The sequence below is a fragment of the Apodemus sylvaticus genome, chromosome 16, assembly GCF_947179515.1.
Source record: "Apodemus sylvaticus chromosome 16, mApoSyl1.1, whole genome shotgun sequence".
Taxonomy (NCBI): domain Eukaryota; kingdom Metazoa; phylum Chordata; class Mammalia; order Rodentia; family Muridae; genus Apodemus; species Apodemus sylvaticus.
The window spans coordinates 32,102,056-32,124,736 of NC_067487.1; the positions used below are offsets into that span (position 1 = coordinate 32,102,056).

Below are 22,681 nucleotides of genomic sequence, written 5' to 3' on the forward strand. Positions count from 1 at the left end.
GTAAACACTCAAAACTTTAAAACTTTGCTCTGATTTATCAATTAGTGATCCAATATGCTAAATAACACAGTTAGCTATTGCTAATATTCACTGGTTATAACTTGTTAGTTAATATTTAATAGTGTCTGTACAAATCATTTTGAAAAGAACATAAAACCTTTCAAATTGCTACCTGACACTTCTATGTCTTGCAGTAAGGTAAGCTGGATATTCTGAAACCCCTCCCCACCATTAAGCATGTCACGACATTAAAGCACAAAAACAGTGGTAATTTCCAGATACCAAGAGTAGAGAACAATAAAAAAATATCAATTTATGAAAAAGTTCAGAGATAAACACAAAAGATACAGCATCGTGATCGTCTTTTATGTCACCGCAGCGAGGCACTGCCCCCATCCCTGTAATCAGCCATTATTCTCCGTGTTCCTTTGAAGGCATTTGCAGGCATGACTAAGATTCATAATCAGTTAGCTCTAAGCAAAGGCACTGATCCTCAGTAATCCACTGATCTGCTTCAACTAGTTAAAGGGCCTTATAAATAGAGCCACCGCTTCTCTGAGGAGACATCCTACATGGAGTCAGCTGCTTCAGCCTGGGCACAGCTGTCCCACCTGATCTTTCTGCTGGCTTGTTCAGTTATAGCCTGGCCATTTATAAGACTCATGCCTACTGTGGATCAAGTCTTTTTTTTTTTTTTGCAACAAATAACTCAATATACATTTCCTGATGGCTTTGTTTCCTCTGGGCAAATCCTGACTGAAGCTCGGCATTAGCAGCTAATCTGGGGAGTCTGTTGCTCCCTACTTTTCTACTCTGGAGAAATGAGGCAGGTTGAAGGCTGCATAGGTAGTAAGTCAGATTAGAGACCACATAAAAAGACAGAAATACATGGCCAGCTGGGTAATGGCTCTTAGGACACGGAAGAAGACATTCAAGATGCCCCATAGGTTGAGAACCTAGATTGTGTGTGTGTGTGTGTGTGTGTGTGTATGTGTGTGTGTGTACGATATACATACATGTATATACATAAACATGTTTGTAACTTTAACATAAAGCACTTCCTATCCAGCAGACTGACACAATCCAATAGAGAGAATACCACAAATTTGACAGGATACAGGACAAGAGACTATCTCACGAGCACCCTTGAGCATCAACTTTGGAATACAATTACGCATCATCCGGTGGAATCTTAGACCTATATATTGTACGTATTATTGATTTTATTCCACTTAGTAGGAGAATAAACTCAGAACATCTACAGGTGTGGTGAAATTCCTATCAACCTACACTAGGAAACATAAACAAGAGTGGTCTATGCAACATAATACACACACACACACACACACACACACACACACCCTGTAAGCAGTGTGCAAACACTCAAGACTGGATTGAGTATAGAAGGCTTACAAAATGGAATACCCTGCTACAGAAAACATTAAATGAACCATAGCTCACTGTTCTGGCATAACCATGATGTAGAGTAACAAAAACCCATTATGAGCCCTCATATTGCACATCTCTTCATGATCTTACCATAGGTAATGGAGGTAAGGCCAGGACTGGACCCCTCCTTACTCATACCCTTTATCCAAGCTTCCGGCTTTATACCAGGAGCTGTATACTATTCACATCAGTATCCACGGAGCCCAGGAAAACATCTGGCATAAAGGAGATACCCAGCAGACATGTGTGGGATAATTGCATGCATTTGAAAACAAGCTTGCATGCCAGAAAAAAGCTTAGGCGTTTCCAGCCCGAAACCCTGACGAGTGAAATCAGACTCTGGCTTTATCTGCCAGGGTGACTTCCCGCCACAGACAACCCTGCAGCTATTGTCATCTGCTTAGTTCACACCTAACACACCTGGTGGAAAGAGTCTGTGTGTATCCTAATACGGCTTCCAGGAATGGCTGGTGAACGAAGATTAATACTGAAAGAAAGCTTAAAGTTAAGTCCTGACATAGCCCAAAGCCTGGGGAATGAGAAAACTGTGGCTTGTGAACCTGGCTGTGCTCCGATACTAACCAATTCGATGAAAACCATCTCCCTTCTCTGAGCCACAGCTGCCGCCGCCTCATTTGAAGAGGCTTCACTGGACACTGTCAAAGTCCCTGCGAGCACAGCTGATCGATCCTGACACTGCGAGGAACCCAAAAGCAGGAAAAAAAAGGTGTCCTTTACAGACTCTTAGAGATCCTTAGAGAAGTTCACAATAGGAAGATCATTCTCAGAAGGGAGTTATTGAGGGAGGACTTAAGTAAGAACTTACCTTACTTAAGGTCACTTCTCAACAGGGAGTTCACATATTCAAGGGGGGTAGGTGAGGGATAGTTTTAACTCATTCACATGGTGTTTCTAGGAAGACCTTAAGTCTTAAGCTTTCTTTCAGTATAATTTGACATGTTTCATAATTGTATTATTGTCTGTGATATAATAGTGACTGTGATATTTGTAAATCTCACTGTTTTCCTATCTTTCCTTTTGCCTGCATGACTAAACATTTGCTATAATCAGCTCACTGTTTAAAAGGTTCATTTATTTTATTATGTATGGATATTTGTTATATATGAAAGTATGTATGTGAATGCATGCATGTATGTATATTATATGTAGAGGCCAGAAGAGGGTACAAGGTTCCCTGGCACTGGACTTATGGACAGTTTTAAGCTGCCATGTGAGTGCTTTGGGTTGAATATGCGTACTCTACATGAGCTGCCCTTACCTACTGAGCCGTCTCTCCAGCCCCTCAGTGCATTTGTATTTAGCCCACTTCTCAACAGGGAGTTCAAGTATTCAAGGTAGGTGGGTGAAGGATAGTTTTCACTCATTTTCTAAACAACTCTCCAGACAAATGCACTTATTGTACTAGTTAAGAACCATCCAGGCAACCTCAGGAGGTAGGAGGTTGGGGGGACCCTCGAGAATGCACCAGAGACCTGGAAGGTAAGCGACTCTCAGGACTCAAAGGGAGGAAACTTAGATGAAATGCCCTACAGTGGGGAGAGGGAACTTATAGAGCCCACCTCCAGCAGGAAGACAGGGCATCAAATGAGGGAGGAGCGTGCATTCCACAGTCACAACTCTGACCCATAATTGTTCCTGTCTGAAAGAACTACAGGGATGGAAATGGAAAGGAGCTTGAGGAAAAGAAGGTCCAGCAACAGGCCCAAAGTGGGATCCAGCTCAAAGGGAGGTCCCAAGGCCTGACACTATTACTGAGGCTATAGAATGCTCATAAAAATGGACCTAGCATGACTGCCCTCCAGAAGACCCAAAAGGCAGCTATTTAGTCAGATGCAGATATTTATACCCAACCGTTGGCCAGAAGCTGCTGACCCCTGTGGTTGAATTAGGGAAAGGCTGGAAGAAGCTGAGGAGGAGGGCGACCCTGTAGGAGCACCAGGAGTCTCAATTAACCTAGACCTCTGAGATCTCTCAGATACTGGATCACCAACCAGGCAGCATACAGCAACTGATATAAGGCCCCTAACACATACACAGCTACAGCAGAGGACTGCCGCATCTGGGTTCATTAAGAGAAGATGCACCTAATCCTCAAGAGACTGGAGGCTCCAGGGAGTTTAGCAGTCTGGTAAGGTAGGATGGGTGGTTGGGACACCTTCTTGGAGACAGGGGATGGGGAGGAGGTATGGGATATGGAACAGTTGGAGGGTGGAAAGGGTGGGGAGAATAAAATCTGGAGTGTAAATAAATGATTTTTTTTTAAAAAAGAACCATCCAGACAAATTCACCTATTGCCCTAGTAATTCTCTTAGTTATGCTGATAACCTAGAGCTTAGACTCAATTTTAAAGTTATAAATCCATACATGCAACACATAATAGGAATAGTGTGATTACCAGGTGATTGGATTTGCGACAAATAGCATCTTAAATTTCACATCAAGATTATGTGGATTGACACTTTCAGCAATCCAATCAGCCACACGATTGGTGTATTCCTTTCTTGTTGTGCTCGCTACAAGATTTACACAGTAAATTATGTAAGGCAGAGCCCAGCTGCAATCACTTACTAGGGTTAAGGAACTGAAGCAGCCGTTTGATTTTATGCACATAAACCATTCCATATTTAGAAGTTTCCTGTTGCTTACATTCCCTACTCTGACTATAGAAAGAAGTCCTAGGGATGTTTCCACGCGGCATGCTCAGAAGCCCCTCATCCTTCCATGCACTGACTACAAAGCTGCAGTCCTCAGTGGCTCTGCCCAGGAATCCCTGCTTTAGCTCCATCATTTATCTCCCCCTTTGAGGCTTCCAGATATTTAAGAAAAAAAAATAATACTAGTTCTTTTGTTCCTTTTTTCTTTGTAGCGTTGTTAGTTTTTCCTCTGAAGAAGTGGACAATATAATATTTGAGAAAATGTTCCAATTTGGGGTAGCCCTTATTCATAGTTAGTATTTTCTACACATTAGAGAAAATGTGAAGTTGCAGGAAATGACTGGCATTAGTTTATCTGTGAAAGGCATTTTTTTAAAGGGATGGATAAATGCATTCTTTTTCATTAAAATGGTTTATGCAGTATACTTTGACAATGGTTTTCCATTCTCCTAACTCCTCCAAGATCCTAACTATCCAGGGCAGGGAGGAATGGAGCAACTCAGACCATACCCAGAACAGGGGGTATGGGGCAGGAGGGCAGGGAAACAGGGGAACAGAAGGACGGGGCACAGGGAGAAGGGAAGCATTGAGGATAGGGTAGGGGGCAGGATGGCAGGGACCAGGGTGACAGGAGCAGGTAGGGTAAATGAACAGGGAGCATAGAACATGGCTCAGCCAACATCAGACCCAGCACAGTGTAGCCAGAAGCATCCCTGAGTTCGTCATCTAATAATGTGTTGATAAGCTTTTCGGTTTCTCTTCGCACATCATTATCAAACATTTGAATCTGCCTTCCATATACAGGTCTGATTATCTGCCAGCTATTTGTTAATAGTTTTCACTAACACCCATGTAATATCATATTGTCAATGTTTAAAAAGCATTAGTTCTTAAAGTTGCTTATTTCTGGGATAGTCTGAGGAGGATTTTTCTGTTTTTGTTTCTTTAATGCAAGACAGGGCTGTGTTGCTCAGGCTGACTTTGAATTCATGATTATCATGCATACAGTCAAACCTATCAGACCTGACCAAAGTGGTCATGCTTAAAAATAAAATCAAGACAGAAAACGTATCTAGGAAGATGTTGAAGTCACAATACCCTTTAATCCGCAGGTGGGTTCCTTTGTCTCCGGAGCTCTGGAGCTCTGCCTCTTGTATACGACATGAGGGTGGTGCCCTTCCTCGGTCAGTGGATGCTTTTTAACAGGCTCAATGAAAAAGTCTCCATGTGGTAGATGGAAAAATCCAGTCTGTAAACATATTCAATGAGAGGGTTTATATGAATCAAGTCTGCAAAGAAGAATATGAGAGTGAAACATTACATAGACCTTGGTAATCTCTGGAAATACCAGAAACAGCACTCTCAAACTCTGCCATTGGTTTCCCAACACCCATGTTGGGAAACCAATGGCTCATGGATGTCTTTGTAATCATAAGTATAAGATGATTGGTTATAGATGCCTTTGAGATGCTCGTAAATATATCCACATGTTCACACAGACCCAAAATGTCATATGTAGTTGTTCAGGTTGCTGGATCCTCCTTAGCACCACTGCTGGGCATTTACAAATCACAAATAGAGGCCTTGCTTCTGCTTGTCCCCATCGAGTGCCTGCCTATGCCCTCAACCCACTGATAATAGAACATTTGTCTCTGTGTGATAATATGGCCATACGTTCAGTGCCTCATTCAGGAAAGAAACATAAGACTGTCTGATCCATTGACTAGTTCTTTATCATTTTACAGGCAAAGAGAGCATTCTTATTCATGGCTATGTGAATCAGTCCTATATCTGAGAATGCTGGTCCATGAGGAATTCAATCCAAGGGGTTGATATGAATGTATATTTCTTTCTACTCTTTTGTTCTCTATGGAAAACTTCCAAGTATCCATTTGAGGTGCTTAGCAAAGTCCTAGCCAGCCAGGCATGGTGATACATATCAGTTATACTTAGCACTCTGAAGGCATATGCAGAACAATTATGAGTTTGATGTCATCTGGGATACAAAAGAAACATTCAAGTTTCCAATCCCATTATGCATGAGACAAAGAGCTCACTCCAGGTGACCTGTTTGGAGTTTTTTTTATCAAGCCAACTATTCAAGAACACCAGACTCTGGAATGAAATGGGGTCAAACCCAAGTGGCTCCTCACTTCTGATCTTGGGTAAATGACTTGCTCAATTTCTCAGATCTCATCTAAAACACAGGGATAATTACATGTTACTGTGAATGGCAGATGAATGCATCTATATAGGACTTTTAGAGACGATGGAATTCAGAGTGTTGCATAGCATTAGGCTCTTTCCAGACTTCTGGCTGTGTCATTTCACAGAATTCACAGAATCAAGATGGCTTGTGATCAAATAGTATTTCTCCAATATAAACCCGGACATTTGGTACTTGAAGGAGACTGGGAAAGACTTCCAAGTTCCTCTCTCTGTTTATCTCAGCCCAATGCTACTCAGCTCTACCGACAAGACTAGCTGACCAGTCCGGGCAAACAGGAGACATGGGAGGCTCTTCTCAATTTGTGTGTCTTTCTAAGTACCTGTGATGGCTATTCTTGGTTGTCAACTTGACTATGTGTGAAATGAACTACAATGCAGAATTTATAAAGCTCTTTTGTGAAAAGGGAAAGAAAAGCTTATGTCTAGGCATAGTGGTTCACACTTTAATCACACCCAGGAGAGAGAAGCATGTAGTATTTGAGTACAAGGTCAATCTACAGAATGAGAACAGCCAAGCTTAGGCAGTGAAGGAAACCATTGGAAGCATAAAGCTGGTGATGATGAAATAGAACCATGGGGCCGTGTTCCAGTCCTAACAAGCAGATGAACTTGCAGGGCCGTGTGGCTTGGGCTTTAGCGCCAAGAGTAGAAGGGGCTACTGGGACAATTGATGCTGGTTAGATGAAGCTAAGAAAGTAATGGTGATGAAGAGAACATCATAACTGAGGTGAAATCTCCTGGGAAATGTTTTCTGAGAGCATGAAGAAGCTGTGTTCCAGAGGTGGCCAAGGTTGTACCTTGTGCTGGTAGCTGAACAAGATAAGGCATAAGAGTCACCCAAGTAGTACTTGTTTTGAAGGCATGTAGGGGTGATGGAGAGCAGCTGAGGTTTGGCATTCTGAGAGGCCATGGAAGGACATTGGTGAAGATGGAGCCTTAGTTGTAGTTGACAGCTGAGGACTGAAGGGGCCATGCAAAGAAATTGAGGCTTGGCACCATGAATAGAGCTTATGATTGGCTATTGGTGAAACCTAGTTGCAGTGGAAGACCCCAGTGTATTGGAGATGCCAGTACCATGGGATGGTCCCCAAGAACAGCACAACAGTGGATTGGATCAATCTGAGCTAGAGTACTACAGAGGGCAGAGCTCAAGAAGTGACCCAAGGCCTTTGGAGGAGCCCAAAAGATCATATGTGGAGCCCAGATATTGGAACAAGAAGTTGTGAAAGTGAAGTTGCCTTGGAGACCCCAAGATGTTAGAGATGCTAGAATCATGGGATACCTGCCAAGGAAAGCTGCTACTAGGAAGTGGAATGTGGTAGTCTGAATATACTTGGCCCATGGGAAATGGCATTATTAGGAAATGTGGCCTTATTTCATATGTGGCCTCTTTATTGGAGGAGGCATAGCCTTGTGAGAGGAAGTGTGTCACTGTGGGGTGGGTTTTGAAGTTTCCTCCTATGCTCAAGTTCCACCCAGTGTGAAAGAGAAGCCACCTTCTGAATGCCTGCAGAAGAGTCTCTCCTGGTCACCTTTGGATCGAGATGTAGAGCTCTCAGCTCCTCCAGCACCATGTCTGCCTGTGTGCTGCCATGTTTCCCACCATGATGATAATGGACCAAACCTCTGAAACTCTAAGCCAGCCTTTATAAGAGTTGTCTTGGTCATTAAAACCTTAAGACTCTACCTATTTGTCTTCTACTACCTATCAGGGTAGACAGTAATATAGCCAGACTTCAACACTAATCTTGCTTTTTGAGCTTCTTATTTTGATTGCTAACCTCAGAATATCTTCATATGAAGAATAAAAGAGAAATAAAAGTTATTTACTCCAAGTTGTGAAAAATAGCTATGTGAAACCTTGAATAGGTTTCTCAAACCCTTTAGCCACAGTGCCCTTCCTCATCAGCAAAAGGCAGTACTGCTGACTACTTTATAGGCCATTGGAGAATCAGGTAAGAGGAGGCGTGTGGAAGTAGCCTACAAGGTATTTCACTTTTAACCTCAGATTTGTTTTTACTCTGACATTTCCTAGGAGATGTGGCACGTTTTTCTCTGTAGCTTTGTCTGAGAAGAACTTCTGTGGCCGAAAACACTGATGAGACCCAGGGAACAGAATCAAGTAATTGTAATAAGATAGTAGAAACAGACTCCATGCATGACAGAGATTTGGTTCTATTTCTGCTGTGCATCAGAGACCAACACGAGAGAAGAAAGCCTGCCTGCTGTTAATGAGGCTCATTTGAGCCACAGAAACCAAGCAAAAAGCCAGGGCTCCTCAGAGAGCCTGAGCCCTGTGGTCATTTGTGCTCTGTTATCAAGCTAAACATTAATGTCCCTCAAGGAAATGATTACAAAACCACCAAGAAGAGCTAATCAGGAACTCTTCAGACTCAGATTTTGGCTTCAAATGATGGAGACGAAACAAAGGGAGCTCCACTGGAGAGCCTGCACATTCGGTGAGCGAGAAGAACAGGAAGGCCTGAAAGCCACAGGTTTACCTAAAAGCTTCCCTACATCTGCGTTCCTCCACAGGGCCGTCCCTACAAGCACACACGGGGAAATCTCACTCAATGGTTCACAGGAGCTGGAAGGAGACTCCTGAGAGCCACGGTGGAGGGGAAGAAAGGACCTGTGAGTGCACAGGTAGGGTGGCTGGCTGTAAGACTCCCTATCCAGGCATTGTAGAGAGGGGAACATGCAGGAGAGAAAAGGGCACCCAAGTGGTGTGAGGAGGAGCGTAGGTGTGCTTTCAGGTTAAGCTTTTCTGAAGCATAAACATGGGTGTGTGTATGTATGGTGCCAGATGGCGGTGGCCCAGTGGTGGTTAGTAAAAGCCAGGCCATGGTGGGCAAAGCCACAAACCGTTTGTTTCCAAGGAGAGAGCTAGCTTCCCACTTGGTCTGACACAAACTATCCAGGAAAAGCCTCTTTCCCTTTTCAGCTCTAACTTGGAATTAGACAAAGCCACCTTCATCCCAGTCTTCTACAACCCACCCCCTTCTCTTACCTTTCAAGGAGATTGGGCAAAGAATTGGCAAAGCACAATTCACAGAGGGCTCTCACTAGTCAGAGGAACCCATACAGAGTGAGGCTCTGGTTGAATCCCACAGCAGATTCATTCTCCTTTTTATATCCTCTGCCATCTTTTCTTCTCCCTTCCACATCTGCCAACCACAGGGCACTGCTAACTCACGTTTGGAAATAAACTCACCTACTTGTTTTAACTAAGTTAGAAATATCGATGAATGGTTCCAAACACCACTACCCTTTAAAAGTAATTTTAAATGGGATTTAAATATTTTTACAGCATTACAAGCATGTAAAGGTATGTACAAACCATAAATGGCAGGCCATTATGTATGTCTCATAAAGAGAACCCTCACCTGGAGGAAAAGAAGTCTTCACCAATCAACCAAGAAGTTCCCTGTTCTCCTTTCTAATGAATAATATCCCCAAAGGGCTCTGTGATCCTGCAATCTAACATAATACATTAGCTCTAACTCTATACTTGGCTTCAAATCACAGTTCAGATTCAGTCCTAGACCTTGAGAGGATAAGACAGAGGCATCATAATGGACTTTATATCCTATACCCCAGATTGACATTAAAGAATCTAACTCTCTTCACAGACCTGGAAATGACATTTTTCTGATCTTTGTCCCCCATGGGAAGCCCTTCCCAAACATCTAAGACAAGGCAGGACAGGGTGGATAATTTGTGCTGATGGACATACAACGGAATGGCTGCAAAAGTCTCAGTGGAGCAGATTTAATAAAAACCTATGCATTCCTTGCTGCTAGAGTCTTAGAGTAGGAGATTCTCTCTTATTATCCTTCAGCACAGGCCAAGAGGGAGATTTAAGATACATCCCAGGACCAAGCAAGCAAAGTTCTTAAGATTAACATCTTCAGTTAGCTTCCAAGTGTCCAGGTCTACCAAATCATGGCCTTCTCTCTCTCCTACTAGCAATACAGTCTGTATCACTTTGGGGTTTTTTTCCAGTCAAAGAGGCAGACTAAGGTCATCATTCAATTCTAGCACAAACAAGTAATACATCCTCTGAGTCTTAGTGGCCTCATCTGTCACTGTGTGGTGTGATGATGGCTTTCTGCTGAGCAATTACACTTGGGAACAAATAAGGTAATGCATGGGAGATATTCTAAACAATACCGATCCTCTCGTTAATGTCTCTCTGCAGATCTTCTCACATTGATAGCACCTCCTCTGTGACTAAGTCATTCATTTCCTCGTCCTGGGATGTGTTTGACATGGATGCTTATTTTAGAAGACAGTTTTTGGTGCCAGAAAAAAAATATCCTGCTCATACAAAGGAAGAAAATCTAACTCTTAATTATCTTTGTTTCTTGTTTGGCAATACATGAAACTAAATGCATTTGTCCTGTCTGGTTTCTTGAGAGCTCTTCCCATAGATTCTCTGTTGTTCTTTCATAAGAGAGAGAAAAAAAGCCATGGATCTTAACACCCATTCAGTCACTGAAGTGAGTCCTCAGAGAGTAAGAGCACAGGTTCCAAACAGAACCAGATATCAGGAGACCTCTGTCTCTAAGCTTCTTCAATTTTAGCATGAAAAAGAGTCTTATGAAAGCTTTTTTTTTTTTTTAAAAAAAAATGTGTATGTGGGGCTGCAGAGACAACTCAGTGTTTAAGAACACTTGCTAATCCTACAGAGGATTCCATCCCCAGTGTCTATGTGGTGGCTCACATGTGTAACTTGAGCTCAAAGGGATCCAGTCTCCTCTTTTGGTTTCCATGGGCACCAGGAATACACATGGTAGGTACATACACGAAAGCAAAACATGTACATATGTAAAATATAACATTGCAAAATAGTCTAAATGCATATGCCCGCATGCCTGTCCCAGGATGAGCTCTGATGGGGGGTGTGGTGTAATATGCTGAGATGAGCCCAGCAAGCATCTTGAGATTCTTATACATATAATCCACACATCACAGTTTGGAAAACGCTGTACTCTTGTTTTCTTCTCTTGTAATTCCATCTGGTATAAAACCAAGGATGTGAGTAAATACAGTTTGCTGTGCTTTGGATCTGAAATCTGCCTTCAACTTGTGTTTTTGAACAGCTGTTTCCCAGCTACAGGAATTATTTGGGTGGTCTGGTATAGAACTTTGGAAGGTAGAAGTAAATCCTTGGGGGTGGACCTCTGAAGGATATACCCAACCATGGCACTTGGCACTATCATTTTGCTTGCTGGTTCATCCCAATAAAAATAGCCTCTGAACAAGTTCCCACCAATATGAAATCATGTTGTTAAGCTTGGTTACCAACTTCACACGCCTGGGAAGAGGGAATCTCAGTTGAAGAACTGTCTCCATCATACTGTCCTTGTGTATGTCTATGTGTAGAAAAATTCAATCAAGCAACATGGTTGCTCTGGCAGAGGGATCACATCCAAAGAAATCCGGCCAGAATGAAGTCATACCCTGGATTACAGTATGATCTGGTTGGAATACAGAAATACGCTTAGTACATATCTTGACTCCCTACAATGAAAGTAAGGTTAGTTTGTAGAAGAAAGCAGTCATGTTTGAAAATGATATCTAGTTGAGGGGTAGACAAAGTGATGAATCAAAGAAAGATTTGACAGAATGAATCAGAGATAAGATATGCCCACCTCACACAAGAACAGCAGAGGAAGAGAGGCTCCTTAAGAGCAGGGAGAGAGGCAAAAAGTGGCAGTATCATGTGATGTGGTGTGTGTGTGTGTGTGTGCGCGCGCACACATTTTACTGGGACAGTTTTAAAGAGCCAGGTAAAGACAGAACAAGCCAGAGAATGAAAAGGAACCAGAAGATTAGAACAGATTGCTCAGGTTAGTATGTGCCAAGGCAGAGTAATTCATTCAGGAGCTTTCCTTGAAAAGCTGAATTGAATCAGTCAGCATGGGAGATTAGATTGTATGGAGGCTGGAAGATTCCAGGCCTAGGTTAAGAAAACAACAGAAAGCCCACATACACATGGAAACTGAATACTCTACTCAATGATACCATGGTCAAGGAAGAAATAAAGAAAGAAATCAAAGATTTCTTAGAATTTAATGAAAATGAAGGCACAACATACACAAATCTATGGGACACAATGAAAGCAGTGCTAAGAGGAAAACTCATAGCTTTGAGTGCCTCCAAAAAGAAATTCAAGAGAGCTTACACTAGAAGATTAACGGAACAACTGAAAACCCTGGAACAGGAAGAAGCTAATTCACCCAGGAGGAGAAGAAGACAGGAAATCATTAAACTCAGGGCTGAAATCAACCAAGTAGAAACCAAGAAAACCATACAAAGAATCAACAAGACCAAAAGCTAGTTCTTTGAAAAAATCAACAAGATAGATAAACCCTTAGCCAGACTAACCAAAGGGCACAGAGAAAGTATCCAAATTAACAAAATTAGAAATGAAAACGGAGATATTACAACAGAAACTGAGGAAATTGAAAAAATCATCAGATCCTACTACAAAACCTGTACTCAACACAACTGGAGAATCTGGAGGAAATGGACATTTTCTTAGACAGATACCAATTACCAAAATTAAACCAGGATCAAATAAACCATCTAAACATACCCATAACCAATAAAGAAATAGAAGGGGTCATAGATAGGTTTCCAACCAAAAAAAGCACAGGACCAGATGGTTTCAGTGCAGAATTCTATCAGACCTTCAAAGAAGACTTAACATGAATACTCTTCAAACTTTTCCACCAAATAGAAACAGAAGGAACACTACCCAACTCCTTCTTCGAAGCCACCATTACGCTGATACCAAAACCACACAAAGATCCAACTATGAAAGAGAATTTCAGGCCAATTTCCCTTATGAATATCGATGCAAAAATACTAAACAAAATTCTTGCCCACCGAATCCAAGAACACATCAAAACAATCATCTACCGTGATCAAGTAGGCTTCATCCCAGGGATGCAGGGATGGTTCAATATAAGGAAATCCATAAATGCTATGTACTACATAAATAAACTCAAAGAAAAAAACCACATGACCATTTCATTGGATGCTGAGAAAGCATTTGACAAAATTCAGCATCCTTTCATGCTAAAAGTCTTGGAAAGGACAGGAATTCAAGGCCCATATCTAAACATAGTAAAAGCAATATACAGCAAACCAGTAGCCAACATCAAACTAAATGGAGAGAAACTTGAAGCAATCCCACTAAAATTAGGGACTAGACAAGGCTGCCCCCTCTCTCCATATCTTTTCAATATAGTTCTTGAAGTCCTAGCTAGAGCAATTAGACAACAGAAGGAAGTCAAGGGGATACAAATTGGAAAGGAAGAAGTCAAACTATCACTATTTGCAGATGATATGATCATATACTTAAGTGACCCTAAAAACTCTACTAGAGAACTCCTATAGCTGATAAACAACTTCAGCAAAGTGGCTGGCTAAAAATCAACGCAAGCAAATCAGTAGCCTTTATATATTCAAAGGATAAGCAGACTGAGAAAGAAATTAGGGAAATGACACCCTTCACAATAGCTACAAACAGCATAAAGTATCTTGGGGTGACTCTAACCAAACAAGTGAAAGACCTATATGACAAGAACTTCAGATCTCTGAAGAAGGAAATCGAAGAAGATCTTAGAAAATGGAAAAACCTACCATGCTCATTGATTGGCAGGATTAGTATAGTTAAAATGGCCATCTTGCCAAAGGCACTCTACAGATTCAATGCTATTCCCATAAAAATCCCAACCCAGTTCTTCATAGAGCTAGAAAGACCAATTCTCAAATTCATCTGGAATAACAAAAAACCCAGGATAGCTAAAACTATTCTCAACAGTAAAAGAACTTCAGGGGGATTCAATATCCCAGACTTTAAACTCTACTACTGAGCAATAGTGATAAAAACTGCATGGTACTGGTACAATATCAGGCAAGCGGATCAATGGAATAGGATTGAAGACCCAGAAATGAACCAACACACCTATGGTCACTTGGTTTTCGACAAAGGAGCTGAAAGCATCCAGTGGAAAAAAGATAGTCTTTTCAACAAATGGTGCTGGTTCAACTGGAGGTCAGCATGCAGAAGAATGTGCATCGATCCATTCTTATCTCCTTGTACCAAGCTCAACTCCAAATGGATCAAGGACCTCCACAAAAACCTGACACACTGAAACTAATTGAAAAGAAACTAGGGAAGACCCTGGAGGACATGGGCACAGGGGAAAAGTTCCTGAATAGAACACCAATAGCTTATTCTCTAAGATCAAAAATTGACAAATGGGACCTCATAAAACTACAAAGTTTCTGTAAGGCAAAGGACACCGTCAAAAGGACAAAACGTCAACAAACAGACTGGGAAAGGATCTTCACCAACCCTAAGTCCGACAGAGGGCTAATATCTAATATATACAAAGAACTCAAGAAAGTAGAACCCAGAGAACCAAATAACCCCATTAAAAAGTGGGGTACGGAGCTAAACAAAGAATTTTCACATGAAGAACTTCGGAGAGCTGAGAAACACCTTAAGAAATGTTCAACATCATTAATCATTAGGGAAATGCAAATCAAAACAACCCTGAGATTTCACCTCACACCAGTCAGAATGGCTAAGGTCAAAAACTCAGGAGACAGCAGGTGTTGGCAAGGATGTGGAGAAAGAGGAACACTCCTCCACTGCTGGTGGGATTGCAAGATGGTGCAACCACTATGGAAATCAGTCTGGCGGTTCCTCAGAAAACTGGGCATGTCACTTCCTGAGGACCCTGTTATACCACTCCTGGGCATATATCCAGAGGATTCTTCAGCATGCAATAAGGACACATGCTCCACTATGTTCATAGCAGCCCTATTTATAGTAGCCAGAAGCTGGAAAGAACCTAGGTGTCCTTCAATGGAGGAATGGATACAAAAAATGTGGTATATTTACACAATGGAGTACTATTCAGCCATTAGAAACAATGAATTCATGAAATACTTAGACAAATGGATGGAGCTGGAGAACATCATACTAAGTGAGGTAACCCAGTCTCAAAAGATCAATCATGGTATGCACCCACTGATAAGTGGATATTAGCCTAGAAACTTTGAATACCCAGGACATAATCCACAAATTAAATGATGTCCAAAAAGAATGGAGGAGTGTCCCCTGGTTCTGGAAAGACTCAGTGCAAGAGTATGGGGGAATTCCAGAACAGGGAAGTGGGAAGGGGTGGATGGAAGAACAGGGGGACTGAAGAGGGCTTATGGGACTTGCGGGGAGTGGGGACCCAGAAAAGGGGAAATCATTTGCAATGTAAATAAAAAAAGAAAGAAAGAAAGAAAAAGTAAGAAAAGAGAAAGAAATGTTATGGGTTCAACATGTATTCACACACCTTGGGCATAGCTCTCATCTCATCACCTCATCTGATGGCGTTTACATCTATGGGGGAATTATCTAATTGTTAACTGAAAAGACAGTCCAAGCCAGTGGGAGCAGTACAATTCCCTAGGCAGATGGGCCTGACCTGTATAAGAAAGCTGAGAGAGGACATGAAAGGCAGCGTGGCAGTATCAGTGTTCCTACATGAATTCTGCTTTAGTTCCTGCCTCCAGGTTTCCACCTTGAATTATGAAACCAAAACAAACTTATTTATACCCTTTGTTGCTTTCTGGTCATGGTATTTATCAAAACAACAGAATCAAAACTAAGTGCGTGTGTATGTGTGTGTATGTGTGTGTGTCTGTGCGTGTCTCTGTGTGAGTGTGTATGTGTGTGGTCGTGTGAATGTGTGTATATGTGTGAGTGTGAGTGTGGGTGCATGTGTACATGTATTTGTGAGTATGAGTATGTGTGTGTGTGTATGTATGCATGTATATATGTCTGTATTTCCCTCTATTAAGTTGCTTGTGCTACACATTTTGTCACTGTAACATAAAATTAATAAATACCATAGGAATAGCTCAATTTAAACCTCAGTTTGCCTCAATCACAGGAAATTCCAAGTATGAAAGTAGCTAAATATGAGTTGAAAAGAGCACTCCACAGATGTGGGACTGGAAAATATATCCACAGTATCTTTCAGGTTAAGAGAGTGCAAAGGTATTCCCCAAAGGTTGGAAAACATTCCAATAAATAGATCTCCTAGATGACTAAGAGTTTTAGATCTAAAATGGGAAATCATTTCACATAAAAATAAAAATAAGAACTCTGAGAAAACTCTGCATATAAATGCTGAAGTATCCCTCTGAAATTGTCCCTAAATTTGTTTGAAATGTGTTTTGCTTTGTTTTGTTTTGAGTTTTACATTGCAAACCGCATTTCTAAAAAAACCTCAGTAGACCTGCTCTCAACAGTCTCCCAGGTGGGGGAGGCGGGGTCTTCGCCAGCAGGCTCCACCTCAGGAAACCATCTTCCTAGTTCTGAACAATAGATGATCTTAGAGGCTTGGAGTTGTCGGATATATGCTTTTCTCCAAATAAGAGCGCCATCAAAATTGTTTCTTCTTCTAAGAATTTCTCTGTGTATAATTTTAGTTTTAAACCATCTCAACTAGTGCACCCATTTACCATATGCTCCTAGAAAAATGAAGAATCCAATAAAAAAAAAAAAGAAAGGGAAGAACTTGCTAGCACATTGGAAGCCAGGGAAAGTGGTTATTAGGGAGAACAATGGGAGAAAACTGCACAGGTAAAAAAGCTCTCTCTCCTGTGGGGATCAGAGAGCCATTAAGGTGATTTCAGCCTCATGACACAGCAGGCCATGGCTTTCAAATTAGAAGCCGCCCTTGCTATGAGAACACAAAGTCCTTGCTGGGATATGAAGAAAATATCCCTGGCCCGTTCACTCATCCTGATGTTGAAGACTTCCACCCCTGCTATGAAGACCACAGGAACCATGAAAAGCAGCTGCTGCGACAACAGGACAATTGCCTTGTTCCCTGGGAACACTGGAGTCAGCATTCAGGAGGCTTAAGGATTGGTAGATGGGGGTAAGCTAAGCGCATCTGATAGCACACTCGTGTCACTATCACGGAAAAGTGACACTAATGAAGAGGATGTCTAATGTACAGTGTTATAGCCATGATGTTACATTAGTGCACTGACAAACATTTATATCCATATCCTAGGTACAGAAACCAAAAGGAAACTTTTCCTTTTAAGAGCTGTTTCTTTAGAGAAAAATCCCTCTCAGTTTCTGCTTTCTACAACCCCTGTTGCAGCTGTAGAAGAATAAGTTCAATTAATTAAATGTCACCCTCCATAACACTATGGAGAGAATAGATTTGAGTAATTATGCTATTATTTCTTTATTACTAAGCACAAATTAAATTTTTCTACTTGGTTCAATATTTCTTAAGGGCTTAAAGACAAGATTGAAGTGCTGGAGGTAAGGTAATAATAGCAGCTGAGAAGGTCTTAAATTGCTAAGGGTCTCCAAATTAATCTAGGTGTAGTTAAAGGGACACCTGGAGATAAAGAGGCAGAAGGGAAAGGACAGAATGAAGAAGATATACTCACTGAAGGTAAAGTGAGAGCCTGGAAGGCAGTAGGTGGAGATCTTTCCATCTGGGGCTGGTTGAAGATATGTACGGTAAAATGCCTTTATTTGTTCACCATGGAATCTTCAGTGAGATATGTATTGCTTTCTTGGTATCTTTGTGTGGCTAATAATACTGGGTCTTATGTCAAGAATACAACAGGGGAGAAAACAGAACAGCTGAATCAATATGCGACAAGAACCTCTTTCTCCCATTGGGAAGGTAAGATCATTTCCTTGATCTAGCAATCACCCGGTGTCTTAATTTTGCTGCTTCCCATTGCTTGATAAGAAATCCCAGCAAAAGCAATATAAGGAAGAAAGAGCTTAGTTGGCTCACAATTCCATGTTACAAGCCATCATTGAGGTTAATGGCAGGAACATCAAACAGCCAGTCACAGTATGTTCATGGTAAAGAACAGAAAGCAATGAATTAAGGCGTGGTTGGGACCCAGCCTAACACAGTAAACGGTTCCCTTGACTGGAGAATGGTTGAACCCATTCTATAGCAGTAAGGTTATACCCCTCAATTAACTAACCAAGATTATCCCCCTGTAGACATACCCAAACACCAACCCAATATAGATATTCTCTCATTGAGATTCTCTTCCTAGGTGATTGGAGATTGTGTGGTTATCCATTAAAACTAACCATAAGATCTAGGACACTGTCATGAGACCAGGAAGAAGGGTCTAACTTTTCATGAAGCTGGACTAAAGGCTTGGCTGAGACAAAGCAATCATCAGGGAGAATAAAGAGCAAATGCAGAGCAAGTAGCTGTTGGAAAAGGGAATCCAAGGATTTACATTAGTGTAACTCTATGACCAGTGACTTCTGAATGTAACAGAGGAATGATTTATTCTAGCCCACTATCTCAAAGGAATTCAGTTAGTCACGGCAGGGAAGACACTGCAGAGCAGCTCAGTTCCTGGTGATGGGATCACATGACACAGGCTGTTCACATCATGGCGGACAAGGAAGTAGATAGGGGGACAGGAACCAAGGGTAAGTTCATAGCCCTCAAAAGCCCTGCATATTAAAGGTTTTACAGCCTCCCAAAATAGCCACACCAATGGGAAACAAGTGTTAAGAAATGAATCTATAGAGAATAGTTCAGATTCAAACCATAACAATGCTTAATCCATAGTCAAAGCAAAAAGCACTGAGTTGATGCATGCATGGTGGAGATCCACTCTGCCACAGTTTGTGATTCCTCTGCCTAGAGAATGGTGCCAGTGGCAGTTAAGTTTACAAACCTTACAGAATTTGCAAAGCAAATATGATGTTTAGGATAAATATAGTCCTTGAAGACAGCATCCGACTCCCCCGAACCTGCAAATGCTACTTGTATTGCAGTAGTTTGCTAGTAGAATTAAATAAAGATCTAAGAGAAATTGCTCTGGGTTGTAAGCAATGATCAGTATGGCTGGAGGAGCCTTTTCAAGATGGGGATAGGCAGGTCTGAGTGCACGCAAGGAGATACAGTGACAGAAGAGAGTAGTGTAAATTTATTTTGTTTCATGTCTCTATACTAGTGATATTTTTTCATAGCACTCTAGGAGAGTGCACATGTCAGACAAGTAAAGTCACACAAAGGGAAGTCTAGAAGGTTAAAGGTCCCTGAAGATAGGGCAGTGGTTATAATCCACAATCCACAGCCAAAAAGCACTTTTCATACATAAGCCTCAACACACAAGAAAGCATTCTAGGCCAGTACAGCAAAATGTCCTATGTTGAAAACATTCAAATGGATAAATTATGGTTTATCATACATCATCTGTTCTCTCCCCTCCTGTCCCTGCTTCTCCAGGGCTGCGGCTAGACTGCAGGACCTTACATGTGCTATGCAAGAACTCTACCACCGAGCTACAACTTCAGTTCAACCCTTTTTGTTTGAAATTATAATTCAACACACTAAATTAATAGCATGACTATTAATGGGCTACAGTCTGCAGATTCAAAATCATTGGTATAATGAGAACTGAGAACCTGCTTTGTAGAATTATAGATACACTTATATTCTTATCCTGTTGCCATGGCATCTTGCTATGTGTCCCTGGTCACACCAGGTGAGATGGTGGGATGTAGATTTGCTGCAGATGTTAAGAATGAATGGCACATTCAAAGGAAATGCCAATGGCAGTACCTGACACCCAGCATAGGTTCAGAAACAACACCCACCTCTGATGAAGTCAGAGAGTCCAAGCATTGCTTAAGTTTCAGAGACTCCATTCATTAGCTGTTAGGCACCTAGCTCCTTACTTCCTCCACTCATCCACACCCAGGAGTGCATGCCCAATGAAGACCCACACCCTTAAAGTCATCCATTCCTGCTAAACTATCCTAATTGTTAGAAAGCTCGGCATGAGATTCAATCTTCCTGTAACTTCCACTCACCATCTTAACCCTCCCACCTGGAATGATGCACATGGGCCCACCCTGTTGTAGGCTTTTCCATGTGCCCCTCTGTGTTCTCTCTTCTGTCTCAATGCTTCCATTCCCTTTGACAATTTGTCACCGGGCTAATGCTTCAGGAGCCTTGTTTTTCTCTACAGAACATACCACAGCTTGCCATTAATTCTTTCCAAAGAGCATCAAATTTGGAGCCAGGGAGTCCAGCATACCAATGCCAACAGCTTCGGAAAAATTAGAGAGGGGGAACTGTTTTATCCTTTACAGAAATAAAATTCTTTACAGAAGAAATAGGTATGACAACAATTTGATTTAATCAGAAGGACTTACTTCATCCCCTGACAACAACAACAAAAAAATCTATTTTCTTTACCAGACGACCTGGGATCCAGGAAATGAGCTTCTGAATTGGAGAAAATAGATACTGATGGTATTCAGGGTGGAAAGTTTCATACTCTCTGAAGCTTAATGCTTTTTCCCCCCTAAGTTCTTACATGGATTACTAGTCATTGGGGTTTAACTTTCATGCTATTCTTACTGTTCTGTCAGCACCCAAGTAGGGACAGCCTATGAACAGTTACAGCTGGACCCTTTGGATTATGAACAAGTACCACAGAACTAGCCCACTGCACAGAAGTTACATCTCTGTAAGCATGGCAGGTGCCACATACAAAACTCTAAAGGCGAGATTGGTCAAAACAGTACACAGGATGATTTTGCCTCTCTTTCTCCATTATATTATTTTTAAAAATTTCAAAAGCAAATATCATCCACTTACTATAACACACACTCATACACACTGAGATTCCACAAATAACTCAACACCTTTAATGTATACAAGTATGCTGAACCATTGGGAGGTAATTTGTAGATTTTATAGCAATTCAGCTTAACATACATCAAAATGCATGTCCTATGATAGTACTCCCTTATCTAATCACCATTCCATTGCTTCACCTGGGAAAATTGGCAGTCGTTCTACATTGCAGATATGTGAGAGATGTGCAGCTACATCCCTCATCAAAGAAGCTTCTATTTATAGCAAATGGAGACCATCAAAGAAAATCACAACTGGACACAATGCAGAAATGAGTCAATCAGGAGGAGCTCATCCCCAGTGGATACATCTATACAACAGCTCCTGTGTCTGTAGCTCTGGAAACATCACGGAAGAGAGCAAAGAAGTATTTTAAGAGTCAGAACACCAGGATGTCTACTATTCAGAAGTCTCTAACAGAATTGGGTGTGAAAACAAGAAAGGAAAAAATATTAATAGACAATACTAACATAGAAGAAAGACAATATAATGGGGTATCACCCCTAAACAAAGAGTCACAGGCAAATAGTGCCTGCTGAAAGGGAGAGTTAGCTTCACCCTAAATGAGACCCTAATTTATTATCTAATACAAAAAAAACCTGTTAGTCATAAAACCATATGCACACAAACAATAAAAACAGTCTCAGCAAGTTGTGTTATATACTTATACATACGAATAAGATATGTATATGTGTGTGTGTGTTTCTGTGCAGATATTCATACAGAAAAGAGGCTATCTGCCTGCCTATGTGTTCTGGATCCTAACCCTAACCCTAACCCTAACCCTAACCCTAACCCCTAACCCTAATCCTAACTCTAACCCCTAACCATAACCATAACCCCTAACCCTAACCCTAACCCTAACTCCTAACCCTAACCATAACCATAACCCTAACCCTAACCCTAACCCTAACCCTAATGGGGCCAACTTTTCTGGCCTCAGTGGGAGAGGATGTGCTTGTCCTACAGTGACTTGATGTGTTGGAGGTGGGTAAGGTCCTGGGGGTGGGAAGGTAGTGGGGGTGTTGTGTGTGAGGGAATAGGAGTGGGGTGATACCAAGAGAGGGTCTCCCCTTCTCAGAATAGAAATGAAGGGAGAAATAGGGGGAGGATCTGCAAGATGGAGAACTGGGAGAAGATGGGGGGGGGGCTGATCCTGTGATGTAAAGTGAATAAATAAATACAATTTAAAAAAGAAAAGGAGGGTATCAATTAGAGAGGGCATGGAAGGAGCTGGAGGCAAGGAGCTTGAGAGGGTCTGCGAGGTGAAAGGGAAGGAGGAAAGTGATGTAATCATACCTTACTTAAAAATCATTTAAAATTCTGAGTTTCACAACACACACACACACACACACACACACACACACACGCACATGCACACGCACAGGCACACGCGCACATGCACACACACACACATACACACTCCCTTTCTAACATCTAGTCACCAGCTTCCCAGTTACATCATATACTAGAGATTCCCACACAAAGTGACTGAGTCTAAGCCAGAAGGAGAGGGAGTTACAATAGATGAGAAGGAAGAAATTACTCTGGAAAACAGAGAAGGGAAAAAGGAAAGTTACTCCC

At 41.6% G+C, this 22,681-nt stretch overlaps 1 protein-coding gene across 1 annotated transcript in view; it reads right to left on the reverse strand.

The window, feature by feature from the left end:
- The window catches only part of Adamts12 (ADAM metallopeptidase with thrombospondin type 1 motif 12), a 304,796-nt gene that overhangs the window by 211,554 nt on the left and 70,561 nt on the right, over positions 1-22,681 (reverse strand). The window contains exon 3 of the mRNA XM_052160107.1: positions 5,223-5,373. Within this exon, the coding sequence (XP_052016067.1) occupies positions 5,223-5,373 (151 nt within the window). The remainder of the gene's footprint in view (positions 1-5,222; positions 5,374-22,681) is intronic.